The following is a 15,845-nucleotide window of genomic DNA, read 5'->3' as shown; positions in this document are numbered from 1 at the left end:
TTGCTGCTCTCATTCTGACACAGCAGACATTTCCAAATTTGTTGAATTTTCTGTTTTTTCTAAGAACACCAACAAAATCTTTTGGTGACCTGAGAGATCAACCTTTCCGAGACCTTCACCTTTATTTATTTTCAGATATTGTGTGATGGGCACAGGTGACCTGGTCATATGGTGGCTTGTTTGATGTCTCATTATTGTTTGGCTACTAATTAAGGAAAAAGAGATGATTAAGGGGCCTGAGTCAAGTTAATAAAAACTAAAGCAAAAGAAGTTAATTAGCAGTAAAAATGGCTCACTAATGAAGAAGATGGTTAGAATGAAAACATGCAGCCACTGCACTGCGGCCCTCGAGGACCGGAGTTCGACACCCGTGGTCTAGAGCAGGGGTAGGCAACGTCGGTCCTGGAGTGCCACAGTATGTGCAGGTTTTTGTTCCAACCCAGTTCCTTAACGAGAACTCAATTATTGCTGATGAAGCACATATTGCTTAAGTGACATTTTAATGCTTCATTTTAGTGGTCTCGCTTGTTAAGGTTCTCCAACCTTAATTGCTTATTTCAATCTTAAACTGCTGCATTCAGTGTTTTAATTGCTCCTTATTAGCAATAAGATGTAAAACAGGGGTAGGCAATGTCGGTCCTGGTGAGCCGCAGTGGCTACAGGTTTTCATTCCAACCCAATTGCTTAATTAGAAACCAATCCTTGCCAATCTCAGACCTTATTTAATTCTATGGCTTGTTAGTCTGTGCAATGTAAGGTATTTATATCGTAGATTTTTTTCCTTTCCAAGGATATCATCCAAATGATTTGAAGCCTAAAACAGATCATTTTCAGTCTGTCACATTTTTCTATTAAGTATTTTATTATATCAAACCGTGCATGATGAACACACACAGATGTAATTGGAAAAAAGCTAGCTGGAGAACTGCTGGCTGCTTTGTCTTTTACATCTTATTGCTAATAAGGAGCAATTAAAACACTGAATGCAGCAGTTTAAGATTGAAATAAGCAATTAAGGTTGGAGAACCTTAACAAGTGAGACCACTAAAATGAAGCATTAAAATGTCACTTAAGCAATATGTGCTTCATCAGCAATATTTGAGTTCTCGTTAAGGAACTGGGTTGGAACAAAAACCTGCATATACTGTGGCACTCCAGGACCGACGTTGCCTACCCCTGGTCTAGAGGTTGCCAGCCGCCACCAGGACCGTGAAGGAAAGGGACAACAGAGGCTGAGGAGGCTTTGAAGGGTTCCCTTGAAAACACTGACTGGGAAATGCTCTATGAGTCACACGGTCAGGTCATTGAGGGTCTCAGCCACTGGATCACAGACTACGTCAAGTTTTGTGTGGATAACACAGTCCACATGAAGACCATGAGCTGTTTTTCCAACCACAAGTCATGGATCACAAAAGACTACTGAATATGAAGAAGAGAGCCTTCAAGTCTGGAGATGAGGATGGATTCAAGCAGGTGCACTCAGAGCTAAAGAAACAGTTCCATGAGGGGCAGACCACTACAGAGACAAACGTGAGCACAAGTTACAACAAACCAAGATGAAGGAAGTGTGGAATGGCATGAGGACTATCACTGGCTGTTAAACATGCAGAGAAAGGGGACAAGAACAGAGCTAATGGACTGAAGCACTTCATCCACAGGTTTGATTCATTTTTGTCAGTCCAGCCCTCCACCAGTGCTGCTAGTCTCTGGGTGAATGCTGAGGAGGTTCAGGAATCCCAACTTCCATCAGCACCCTGCACAGTCTTCCCCTACAATAACATTAGACCTGTGGTCTCCAGCCCCCCTCCACTCCCTGGACTGTGTGTCTGTGCTGGTCAAGTGAGCTGGGAAAACTCTGCATAAACACGGCTTCAGGGACGGATGGAATCCGCCTCAAGGTGCTGGAAACATGCGTCCGCCAGCTCTGCAGTGTCCTTCAGAAACAGTTATTCCTTTCCCTGAATTTGCAGAAGGTTTCCCAGCTGTGGAAAATATCCCATTGCCAAAGAAAGTTTATCTAATCCAATCTAATCTAATCTAATAAACACAGTGACCTGCTTTGCAATCCATCTGTGACCCGTTCCCATTATATACAATAGCGTCTCGCTACCAATCGGTGGCAGTCCTGCGCCAGACAGTAAACTTAAACTTGAACTTGAACGTGGTCAATCTAAGCATAAGCTTATTGGTAGCGAATTACACTGAACTTATTGAGAGGTGAAACAGCAAGGCCTGATCCAGCCTTTCACATTTCAAAAGTGTGATTAAACACAAAACAAGGGGATTTGCTCCTTTTTCGTAAATTTCCTGTGGAATATGACCCGGACACAGACAGACGGAGAGCATTTTAAAGTCCACCACACGTTTATTATACACTACTATTTACACTTATCGTGAGCACAACCCAGTGCCTCGGCACCAATCTCCCCTTCAGTCCTTGGCCACACAACACAATGTCTTCAGTCTCTCAGGTCCGCCTCCACTCCTCTCCTCCGAGCTCCGTCCTACTCCTCCCGACTCTTGCCAATGAATGGAGGGAGGCGGCCCCTTTTATACACCCCGGATGGACTCCAGGTGCATCCTGAGGAGCTTCTGTAGCCACACCCCTGTGTGGCGGAAGCTCTGGCGGTGTATCCGGAAGTCCTCCAGGTGTCCCCAATCCTCTTCCCCCCAGCACTTCCGGGTGTGGCAGAAGTGCTGAGGTCCAGGGCTCCCAAGGCATCATGGCACCCCCTGGCGGTGACCACGGGCCCCTACAGGGTAGAGCTTCTATGCTCTGTATCCGTGGCCCCCAAAGCAACCAGGGCGGTTGCCCCCTCGTGTCCTGGAGGAGGCACAAGCCCTCCTCTGGTGCTCCTGGGCATCCCGGCCAGGCATGAACCCCAGCCGGGTGCCACATTCCATTAATTTCTGAAACTACATACTGTGGCTGGGTGCAGGAACAACACAAGACCTTGTGGAACATGACCCGGACACAGACAGGCAGACACAAAGGCATTGGGGAGCCCCCTGGTGGTGACCACGGGACTTTACAGGGTTGAGCTTCAAAGCTCTGTACCGGTGGTCCCCATAGGTACCAGGGTGGTTGCCCCCATGTGGTCTGGGGAAGGTGTAAGCCCTCTTCCGGTCCTCCGGGGCATCCCGGCCGGGTCGCCCCCCCCCCCCCCCCCCCCCCCCCAAGCCACCTGCAACAACTTGAAGAAAATTTGGGGCCCCAACCGGGTCGTCCAGTTTAATAAAAAGGCAAAATTTAGGATGACGCCTGTTGTGACTTCGTTCTGCCCTATCTTCAAGCTTAAAGAAAATAAAGGCTGTGAGAAGTTCAGTCAATCTTTCGAGGTTCGACTAGTGGTAGTTTCCTCTCATGAAAGACGCCTCCTTCTGGGAGTCTGGTGGCTTTGTCCACACAGAAGTGGAAGGGGTGGGACTAAGTGTCCTCACTAGGCGGATTTTCAGCCCTGTGGAAAGGGAAAAAGAGAATAGGGTTAGAAGCAGTGCCCTCTTGTGGCACGGCGGGTCGTTACATACCATGTCGGAGCCCTTGAGGAGATCCACAGACATGCATGCGTGAAAATACGTGGAAGTAGAGGAGCAAAAATGAAAAGAGCCTGGATGCTCTTAAATTAGGCCATTGTACAACTTTGCTACAGCTGTCCCTGTTGGTGTGGTTTTCAATTAAGAGCTCAGTAATCACAAAGGGGCTGGTAGGCCAAGGAAAACCTCCTCCTCCTCCTCCTCTTTTCAATCAGGAAATTTCAATAAATAACCATTATTTGAAGTCCGTAAGTTGGTTAGGAAGTTAATGAATTTTAATTGAATGAAAATGCACTTCAAGCTCCATTAAAATCTTTTGTCTTTCTTGAATTGTATTTTATTATTATGGGTGTCTTGATCTCTGCTCACAGGGTAGACATGAAGGTGCCCAGATTGACCCCTGGGAAGACGCGGACTTCACCATCTACAAAGTCACGGACCGTTTTGGCTTCCTCCAGTAAGTACTTTTCTGGGTAATTTGAAACCATCCGTGCGAGCAAACTGTGCTTTTGAACTGACATGTATGTTCTCTCTCTGTTTTATTTTGTCTTATGATAGTGAGGAGGAGCTGCCCACACCAAGCGCCTTTGAGGAGAAGGTAAAATGAACATTCTCTTCTTCTTCTTCATCTTCTTTTGGCTGCTCCCATTAGCGGTTGCCACAGCGGATCATCTTCTTCCATATGTTTCTGTCCTCATCATCTTGCTCTGTCACACCCATCACCTGCATGTCATCTCTCACCACATCCATAAACCTTCTCTTAGGCCTTCTTCTTCTCCTCTTCTCTGGCAGCTCTATCCTTAGCATCCTTCTCTCATATATACCCAGCATCTCTCCTCTGCACACGTCCAAACCAACACAATCTCGCCTCTCTGACTTTGTCTCCCAAATGTCCAACCTGAGCCGACCCTCTAATGTCCTCATTTCTAATCCTGTCCATCCTCGTCACACCCAATGCAAATCTTAGCATCTTTAACTCTGCCACCTCCTGCTCTGTCTCCTGTTTTTTGGTCAATGCCACCTTCTCCAACCCATATATAACATAGCTGGTGAACATTGAACATTTTATGTAACCTGGAATTGCTCCTTTACTGTTTACATCTGATGAAAGTGAGATAATTTAGTGCTTAAAGATCAGTCTGTTCATTCATTGCCAAAGCTGTTCAAGCCAGTTGAGTGTCAAGGGGAGTCAAAGCCTACCCAGACAACTTGGGGTGCAAAAGCAGAACAGTGCAGGGCAATAGATCATCACAGGGCCTGCTCGCAGATACAGCCACATACAGTGGGTTCAGAAGGTGTTCAGACCCCTTCACTTTCTACTCATTTTATTTTGTTGTAGAATGCTCTCCTGCATTTCTGCAGTTTATCCCATTGTTCCTGGCAGATCCTGTCAAGCACCATTAGATTAGATGGGAAGCCAATCATGTTTGGGCCCAGCCAGTACTTGGATGGGGGGGGGGGGGGGGTTTTTTGAAAAGAAAATTGCAACTATTTCTACAATTCCGTTTTCACTTTGTCATTCTGGGGTATTGGGTGTTGCATGATATGGGAAAAACAATAATTAAAATAATTTTAGCACAAGATTGCAGTCACACCACCTGCACTTCAGAAGAAGTCATCTACCTGAAGCTAAGCTTGTTCAGGCCTGGCCAGTAATTGAATGGGAGACCCTCTAGGAAAAGCTTGGGTTGCAGCTGGAAGAGATGTTGGTGAGGCCAGCAGGGGGCGCTTACCCTGTGGTCTATGTGTGGATCCCATTGCCCCACTGCAGTGATGGGGATGCCGTGCTGTAAAAACGGTGTCGTCTTTCAGATGAGACGTAAAACCGAGCTCCTGACTCTCTGTGGTAATTAAAAGATCCCTGGGCACCCTTCGTAAAGAGCTGGGAGCACTCCGATTGTCCTTCATCACAGCTCGGTCATTCTGGCCCCTTTATCATCCCCTTTCTGTAACTGTCTCAAGGTCCCACTCACCCCTTCTACACCTAAAAACTATTCTGTGGTGAGTCTATGGGCACAAAATGGCTGTCATCGCATCATCCAGGTGGATCCTGCACATTGATTTTGGTTAAAGTTGCTCCCTGCTCACCGTGTATAGCATTTTGGGTAGTGAGAAAATGCTATATACCGTAGTTATAAAGAATTATTATCCATCCATCCATCCATTTTCCAACCCGCTGAATCCGAACACAGGATCACGGGGGTCTGCTGGAGCCAATCCCAGCCAACACAGGGCACAAGGCAGGAACCAATCCCGGGCAGGGTGCCAACCCACCGCAGGAAGAATTATTATTATCATCATTATTATTGGTTTTGATTAAAGTTGCTCCCTGCTCACCGTGTATAGCGTTTTGAGTAGTGAGAAAATGCTATATAGTTGTAAAGAATTATTATTATTATTATTATTATTATTATTATTATTATTATTACACGAACCCGACATTGCATTGCCCCATAATGCTTGGCACCCAGCAATGGCAAGTCTGTTACAGCTGTCATATTTAGGACTTTGTCTCATATCCCTTGCATGCAATGATTGCTTAAAGTCCATCCATCCATCCATTTTCCAACCCGCTGAATCCGAACACAGGGTCACGGGGGTCTGCCGGAGCCAATCCCAGCCAACACAGGGCACAAGGCAGGGAACCCATCCTGGGCAGGGTGCCAACCCACCGCAGGACACACACAAACACACCCACACACCAAGCACACACTAGGGCCAATTTAGAATCGCCAATCCACCCAACCAGCATGTCTTTGGACTGTGGGAGGAAACCGGAGTGCCCGGAGGAAACCCACGCAGACACGGGGAGAACATGCAAACTCCACACAGGGAGGGCCCGGGAAGCGAACCCGGGTCCTTGCTTAAAGTCTTTTAATAATAATAATAATTTATCTATCTATCTAATTTATTTTGTTTATAGGCGCTTTTCAAGGCACACCTTACCAGAGCACATTAATAACAACAGTCACAACATAAAATTAATAAAATATTACAGTACAATAAAATCAGAATAAATCTATCAGTTATATAAAAAAAATCTTGGGTCGAGACGTGATCATCTCAGAGAGACACTCTGACGTCATGCGAGACTAAACAGTACAACCTTAGGAAGCAAGACCTGTGAGACGGTGACTTTTACACGTCACGCCCTACTAGCAAACAATTTAAAACAAGTTCACAGACATCTAACCTCGCAGTTGTTGGAATGCTTTTGGCAGACGCACTTCGGGTGCTCCCAGCTCATAAAAATGTTATACGGTCTAGATGGCACGTGAACAACTAACCGAAGAAGAAAGCAGCGCGTCGAAAAGAGACACGAAAGCGTTGGAGAGAAAAGAAGGCAAAAAAGGATGCACAAGAGAGCAATAATAATCTATATGCAAATTCAGAAAATAAGGGAAGTAATAGTCAGCCCGGATCAAGTGGAATTGAAAAGCTCTAGGTCCAATCCGGGTCAGAAATAAAAGACTTCATAATGAGGTTCAAAAACGTTGGCACGATACGCATGCAGAGCGAGTTAAAGAATATGAAGGTAGGAAAATTCGAAAGTATCAAAAAAAAAGATAATAAAGACCGCATTAGCACAAACAAACAGAAATTATTACTCGGTGAAATAACGGAACAGCAAAAAGAGATTGAATATATGGACATAGGTGATATGGCAGAAGTATGTAGATATTGTAAGGCTTTAAAGTTTAAGTCGTAGACTTGTAGATCGTCTAATTCCTGTTGTAATCAGGGAAAAGTAGTGTTGCCTCCCAAAGAAGAGGCGTATCTGCAAGAATTAAAAGAGTTGTTGTTTGGTGAAAATGAAATCTACAAACACTACAGGCAAAATGTCAGAGTCTACAATAATCTTTTCACGTTCACATCATTCAATGCTCAAAATGTAGATTTACACGATTCAGGACCATACGCTATGAGAATCTGTGGTCCTGCAACAGTTAAAGCTGTTTTAGATAGATAGATAGATAGATAGATAGATAGATAGATAGATAGATAGATAGATAGATAGATAGATAGATAGATAGATAGATAGATAGATAGATATGAAAGGCACTATATAATAGATAGATAGATAGATAGATAGATAGATAGATAGATAGATAGATAGATAGATAGATAGATAGATAGATAGATATGAAAGGCACTATATAATAGATAGATAGACATGAAATGCACTATATAATAGATAGATAGATAGATAGATAGATAGATAGATAGATAGATAGATAGATAGATAGATAGATAGATAGATAGATAGATAGATAGATAGATATGAAAGGCACTATATAATAGATAGATAGATAGATAGATAGATAGATAGATAGATAGATAGATATGAAAGGCACTATATAATAGATAGATAGATAGATAGATAGATAGATATGAAAGGTACTATATAATAGATAGATAGACATGAAATGCACTATATAATAGATAGATAGATAGATAGATAGATAGATATGAAAGGTACTATATAATAGATAGATAGACATGAAATGCACTATATAATAGATAGATAGATAGATAGATAGATAGATAGATAGATAGATAGATAGATAGATAGATAGATATGAAAGGCACTATATAATAGATAGATAGATAGATAGATATGAAAGGCACTATATAATAGATAGATAGATAGATAGATATGAAAGGCACTATATAATAGATAGATAGATAGATAGATAGATAGATAGATAGATAGATAGATAGATATGAAAGGCACTATATAATAGATAGATAGATATGAAAGGCACTATATAATAGATAGATAGATAGATAAATGTGAAAGGCACTATATAATAGATAGATAGATAGATAGATAGATGTGAAAGGCACTATATAATAGATAGATAGATAGATAGATAGATAGATAGATAGATAGATAGATAGATAGATATGAAAGGCACTATATAATAGATAGATAGATATGAAAGGCACTATATAATAGATAGATAGATAGATAAATGTGAAAGGCACTATATAATAGATAGATAGATAGATAGATAGATAGATAGATAGATGTGAAAGGCACTATATAATAGATAGATAGATAGATAGATAGATAGATAGATAGATAGATAGATGTGAAAGGCACTATATAATAGATAGATAGATATGAAAGGCACTATATAATAGATAGATAGATAGATAAATGTGAAAGGCACTATATAATAGATAGATAGATAGATAGATAGATAGATAGATAGATAGATAGATGTGAAAGGCACTATATAATAGATAGATAGATAGATAGATAGATAGATAGATAGATAGATAGATAGATAGATAGATAGATGTGAAAGGCACTATATAATAGATAGATCGATAGATAGATAGATAGATAGATAGATAGATACTTTATTAATCCCAAGGAGAAATTCACATACTCCAGCAGCAGCATACTGATAATAACAATATTAAATTGAAGAGTGATAACAATGCAGGTATAACAGACAGATAATAACTTTATATAATGTTAACGTTTACCCCCCCCAAGTGGAATTGAAGAGTCACATAGTGTGTCGGAGGAACGATCTCCTCAGTCTGTCAGTGGAGCAGGACGGTGACAGCAGTCTGTCACTGAAGCTGCTCCTCTGTCTGGAGATGATCCTGTTCAGTGGATGCAGTGGATTCTCCATAATTGACAGGAGTCTGCTCAGCGCCTGTCGCTCTGCCACAGATGTCAAACTGTCCAGCTCCGTGCCTACAATAGAGCCTGCCTTCCTCACCAGTCTGTCCAGGCGTGAGGCGTCCTTCTTCTTTATGCTGCCTCCCCAGCACACCACCGCGTAGAAGAGGGCGCTCACGGTCTGATAGAACATCTGCAGCATCTTATTGCAGATGTTGAAGGACGCCAGCCTTCTAAGGAAGTATAGTCGGCTCTGTCCTCTCTTACACAGAGCATCAGTATTGGCAGTCCAGTCCAATTTATCATCCAGCTGCACTCCCAGGTATTTATAGGTCTGCACCATCTGCACACAGTCACCTCTGATGATCACGGGGTCCATGAGGGGTCTGGTCCTCCTAAAATCCACCATCAGCTCCTTGGTTTTGCTGGTGTTCAGTTTTAGGTGGCTTCAGTCGCACCATTTAACAAAGTCGCAACATGCACGGCACAAGCAGCAGCTGGCTTAAAGCGCGCCTCCTTGGGTGGAGGAATAACTCATTCACTGCAGCTTTATTACTGGCAAATATCAAGAAATAAAAAATGAATGAAAATGAATAAAATGAAAATAATCTCTTTAAATTGTATATCTGGTTAACCAAACCCGGGGGTTGGTGAGCGAAGCTAACAGGGGGCGGAGCCCCCTAGTACAATAATAAAATAAAATTTTAATTTATCAGCTAGAATTATCAGACAGAATAAGCCAGCTTAAAAAGATGTATTTTAAAATGAGATTTAAAGGTAGCAAGAGAGTCGATATTCCGAATGTTTTACGGGAGAGAGTTCCAGAGACGAGGGGCCGCTTGACTGAAAGCTCCAAGCCCCACGGTAGTCGAGCGAACAGGAGGTACAATACGAGGGATGTTCAAAAAGTTTCTGCACGTTTATATTTTCATTGGAAACGGTGAAGGCGTGAGGGAGGAGTCACTGGTCGTGTCTGAGAGTGTCATGTGACTGGGAAAAATTGCATCGCAAAGGAAGGTGACTACGTAGAAACGTGACGTCATTTGTTCTTGAAATTCTTAATAAATAGAGTTAAAACAAAATGTGCGGAAACTTTTTGAATGTCCCTCGTCAAGATTGATAGAGGAAGAAGATCTGAGGATACGAGAAGGAATGGAGGTGTGAAGAAGATCAGAAAAATAAGGAGGTGACAGATTATGGAGGGTCTTGTAAAATTAAATTGATATTTAATAGGGAGCCAGTGAAGCTGCTGCAGGACTGGAGTAACGTGTTCTGGTGATGAGACGAGCCGCAGCATTCTGAAGCAATTGGAGTTTCTAAAGGAGTTTATGAGGAAGACCAGAAAGGATAGAATTACAGTAATCAGTACGAGACGGAACCAGAGCATGAAGAAGAAGAGCAGTGCTGGTAGCAGACAGAGATGGACGTAAACGGCTGATATTAGTCAGTCAGTCATTATCCAACCCGCTATATCCTAACACAGGGTCACGGGGGTCAGCTGGAGCCAATCCCAGCCAACACAGGGCGCAAAGCAGGAACAAACCCCGGGCAGGGCGCCAGCCCACTGCAGCTGCTGATATTATGTAGATGGGAATATGAAGACCGAGTGACATTATTAATAGGTGCCTCGAATTTTAAGGTACTACCAAGAATAACACCTAAGCTCTTAAGTCTTAATTAATAGACCACCTGATAACAAAAGAATCAAATTGGTACCCTGACCAGGAAAATACAAAGTTTTACAGAAGGCTTCCCTCACGTCTCATTGCCATTTTCTTTGCACATTAATTTCAGAGGTGACTTGCAGTGCTGTGCTCCTCTCCACTTGATTTTCATTTTTAAATGTCCAGCACTCTGTTTTGAAATAAGACAGTCGGGCAAAGACACTGATGGATAGCCACCTTCCCCAACAGCCATACACTTTTCTTGACGTGAGGCTCCATGACGGTTTATTCGTCCATTCAGCTCCGTTCCAAAGTTGGTTTCCGCATTGTGAGACTGCAGGAAGCCCAAAGCTGTGCCAACACCAATGGGTTACGAGGATGCAAGGACACAGGGGGGGACACATAAACGCGCGCACACACATACATTGGGCCCGCTTTGGAGAGACCGTGTCTTTGGCTCATGGAGGTGAACCCACCGTCACCAGTGATGAATTACTCAGGGTCTCACCCCTGTCTGTCTCTAATCGTCACGCTGAGAGGCTGGCCATTAACACATGGCCTCTGGCTCTGACTTATCCATTGGATCAAGCGGCCTTGTGACTCGTAAACTGCGGCTGCCATGATATCACGTTACAGAGCAGCGGCAGGCCATCTCTTTCTCAGCCGCTTTCACCTCCCGTTACACCAGACAGCCTGAATAACAGCCACTCAGACATGGGATGACGGTCATGTCCCACGCATACCGTGACTTAAGTCACAAATTGAACGCAGGGTACCTGGGATCCATGAGACAGAAGCACCAACGTCTCAGTTCCATGCTGTATGTTATTTCTCCAGTGTTACCCTTTTGAACTGTTAATATTTTCCTTTCTTTCTGGCTTGTGTTGATCAACGGTGGGAGAACCATTCAAGTCTTTTGGTATTCTGAGGCACCCTAAAAGCCATTAAAGCTGACATTTTGGTATGAGTCAGTGGCTCTGTTAGATAGTCACTCTGCTCAGGCAAAAGCTGTAAATTAGCAGCCCCTGTTTTGTTATGCCTAAAAAAAGACATGCATCTGTTTTGTTAACTTTTTCACAAAAATGTTCTCAATTTCAGCAAAAACAACAAGAGGTCGAAAGAGTGGACAAGTGGCTGAAAATGTTGAAGAAATGGGAAAAATACAGGAACAGTGAGAAGGTAAGAAGGAAAGCCTCGACCGAAAACCATGCAGGCCGTCGCTGTGAAAGTGCAGTGCAGTGCAGCCGTCCATGCGGCCTTTCTGCTTCTTCAAATCTAAGCTTAGAGCTTCCAGCCAGTGGACAGCGTTTATGAAGTGGGCAGTATCCACTCACTGGTCAGATCATTAGGGACACTCGTATGCCTGCTAATCCATGCAATTATCTAATCAGCCAATCATATGGCAGCAGCACAAAGCTTAAAATCCTGTGGGTTGCTTCAAGTCAGGAGCTTCAGTTCATGTTCACATCAAACACCAGAATGGGAAAACAATGTGATCTCAGTGATTCTGACTGTGGCATGATTGTTGGTGCCAGGCAGGTGGTAACTGCTGACCTTCTGGGATTTTCACACACAACAGTCTCCAGGTTTTACTCAGATTGGTGCACATAAACATTCTGTGAGCAGCAGTTCTGCTCCAGGGTCCATGGACATTATACAGACTACGGGAACTCAGATAACCAGCCGTGGTGAGCGGAAAAGCATCTCATAATGTACAACACATTGAAACTTAATGCAGATGGGCTACAACAACAGCAGAAGACCACGTTGGGTTCCACTCCTGTCAGCCAAAAACAGAAAGTTGAGGGTGCAGTGAGCACATCTCACCAAAACCGGATGGTCGAAGACTGGAAAATGCGTGGCCTGGTGTGATGAATCTCGATTTCTGCTGAGACATAGAGATGGTGGACTGAGCAACATGAATCCATGCAATGTCTAAAATCCTGTGGGTTCCTTCAGGTCAGGAGCTTCAGTTCATGTTCACATCAAACACCAGAATGGGGAAACAGTGTGATGTCAGTGATTCTGACTGTGGCATGATTGTTGGTGCCAGGCAGGTGGTAACTGCTGATCTTCTGGGATTTTCACACACAGCAGTCTCCAGAGTTTACTCAGAATGGTGCAGTAAACATTCTGTGAGCAGCAGTTCTGCAAACAGAAAGTGGGGGTCCATGGACATTATACAGACTAGTTCAGGCTGACAGAAAGGCTACGGGAACTCAGATAGCCAACCATGGTGAGCGGAAAAGCATCTCACACCTTGAAACTTAAGGTGGGTGGGCCACAACAGAAGAAGACCTTGTTGGGTTCCACTCCTGTCAGCCAAGAACAGAAAGCTGAGGGTGCGGTGGGCACAACCCATCAAAACTGGACAGTCGAAGACTGGAAAAACGTAGCCTGGTCTGATGAAACTTGATTTCTGCTGAGACACATAGAGATGGTGGACTGAGCAACATGAATCCATGCATACAACCAGCCTTGTGTCAACAGTTCTTGCTGGTGTGGGGAAGGTTTTCTTGGCACACTTTGGGCCCGTTAATACCAATTAATCATCACTTGAATGCCACAGTCTGTTTGTTGCTGACCAAGTGCTTCCCTTCATGGGCACAATTTACCCATCTCCTAATATCAGCTGCCAGCATAATAATACACCGTCTCACAAAGCAGAAGTCATCTCAGACTGATCTCATTGACATGGCAGTGACTTCAGTGTTCGTCAGTGGAGTCTGCAGTCACCAGATCTGAATCCAGCAGAACACCTTTGGGATGTGGCAGGACGAGAGATTCCCAACATGAATGTGCAGCTGACATAACTGTAGATATTGTGTGATGTAGTCAAGTCAACCTGGACCCAAATATGAAAGGAATATTTCCAACATCTATTGGCATCCATGCCATGAAGAATAGGGGGTCCCTACCCAGCTTAAGTATAGTGGTCCTAGAAATCTGCAGAGTGAACGTATGTGTGGCTGCACTTAGAAGCCCCTTTATTAGGTCCATCTGCAGAAATACCCCTCTCCTCTAAACAGCAGTCATGTGGGGACAACTCGGCGTACAGAGTGTGCAGACATGGCCAAGAACTTTAGTGGATATTTGACCCAACATTGCATGTGCTCAAGATATCTGTTGTAAACAGCTCTGTGCATGCTATGATTATTAGTACAAGACATTTTCTTAGGTTGGAAACTGGAGAATTTAGAAAGAATGGGGCAATAAATAAAACATCTGGAGAGCAGTAGTTTTGTTAATGAGGGAGAGGAGAGTGGACAGTCCCATTCAAGACAGCAGAAGACCAAAAATACATAGAGAGAGAGAGAAAAGGCACTATAAGATAGATGGATAGATAGATAGATGGATGTGAAAGGCACTATAAGATAGATAGATAGATGTGAAAGGCACTATATGATAGATAGATAGATAGATAGATAGATAGATAGATAGATAGATAGATAGATAGATAGATAGATAGATAGATAGATAGATGTGAAAGGCACTATATGATAGATAGATAGATAGATAGATAGATAGATAGATAGATAGATAGATAGATAGATAGATAGATAGATAGATAGATAGATAGATAGATAGATGTGAAAGGCACTATACGAGGGTTGTCTGGGTTCCGCGCGGAATTTTATCGTTTGTCGAGTGTCAACCTGTCGAAACCTGTTCTGCTGTGTACAGGGATTATTCAAGTGGTTGCATGTTTTTGTTCAGATGTTTTACTCCCTCTCTTCCTTCAGAATGAACACGAGAAGCAAACGAACTGAGAGTGCGCAGCCGGCGCTAGCGGCGAAGCTCCCGACTCCGTGCGTGCGTGACTTTCGAGTGATGATTTTTTACGACTAAACTGATGGTTTAATTTGCTCGGTGGAACGCACCATGTTTGCCATCTTTTTCAACATCGATGGCATTGTCGCGTCAATTCCGCTGATGGAGAGGACAACTGTCACCTCTGAGTGGTACACCACTCAATGCCTGCCTTACGTTTTTTCTGCGATGGCTAGAGGCCGGTCCAAGAACTTACGAAGGCACTTTTTGCATCATGACAATGCGCCAGCCCACATGGCTAATGCGACGAAGCATTTCATTGAAGACAGTGGTGTCAACGTTTTGAACCCGTCACCCTACTCGCCTGATCTTGCACCATGTGACTTTTGGCTCTTCCCGAAGGTGAGAGAACCCCTGCAAGGCCACAACTTCGAAACTCGAGAGGAACTGATTGCAGCTGTCAAAGAACAGCTGGACAACCTCCCAAAGACAGCCATTCGCGAGTGTTTTGCGGCTTGGGTCAGAAGAGCCCAAAAGTGCATTGATGTTGGCGGTGAATACTTGGAAAAAGTTTATAAAGGATCGAAGTACATGAGAAAAATAGAAAAAAAAATCCTTGGCTACTTATTTCGAGTGATTCCGCGCAGAACCCAGACAACCCTCGTATGATAGATAGATAGATAGATAGATAGATAGATAGATAGATAGATAGATAGATAGATAGATAGATAGATAGATAGATAGATAGATAGATAGATAGATAGATAGATAGATAGATAGATAGATATGTGAAAGGCACTATATGATAGATACTTTATTAATCCCAAGGGGAAATTCACATTTTGTTGAGTGTCCTCATTGGCATTACAAGACATCTATTTCTGTGACGTGTCAAGGTTATTATTTTTTATTTTTTTTATCTTCCTTCAGATGATGAGAAGAGTTTACAAAGGAATTCCACTGCACCTTCGGGGTCAAGTCTGGTCAATGTTACTGGATGTGGAGAGACTGAAAGCTGAAAATGAAGGGAAATACGAGGTAATCACTTTTTAGCTCTTTCTTCTGCATGTACAGGGCCTGTAAAAAGCTTTCATCCTCCTTGGAAGCGTTCACATTTTTCTTATTATACAAAGAGAATCAAAGTGGATTTAATTTCACGTTTTTGTCACTAATCAATAGAGAATGAAACCTTTTAATATCAAGTGAAAACACATCACTATAAATGTATTGCAAAT

The 15,845-nt window shown here is 43.2% G+C and overlaps 1 protein-coding gene across 1 annotated transcript in view; it reads left to right on the top strand.

The window, feature by feature from the left end:
• Window positions 1-15,845, top strand: part of LOC114647433 (USP6 N-terminal-like protein) — a 284,398-nt gene that overhangs the window by 178,239 nt on the left and 90,314 nt on the right. The window contains exons 4-7 of the mRNA XM_051923606.1: window positions 3,906-3,991; window positions 4,093-4,132; window positions 11,938-12,018; window positions 15,541-15,648. Of these exons, the coding sequence (XP_051779566.1) occupies window positions 3,906-3,991; window positions 4,093-4,132; window positions 11,938-12,018; window positions 15,541-15,648 (315 nt within the window). The remainder of the gene's footprint in view (window positions 1-3,905; window positions 3,992-4,092; window positions 4,133-11,937; window positions 12,019-15,540; window positions 15,649-15,845) is intronic.

The sequence above is a fragment of the Erpetoichthys calabaricus genome, chromosome 2, assembly GCF_900747795.2.
Source record: "Erpetoichthys calabaricus chromosome 2, fErpCal1.3, whole genome shotgun sequence".
Lineage (NCBI taxonomy): Eukaryota > Metazoa > Chordata > Cladistia > Polypteriformes > Polypteridae > Erpetoichthys > Erpetoichthys calabaricus.
This window is presented reverse-complemented; position numbering and strand designations above follow the sequence as displayed.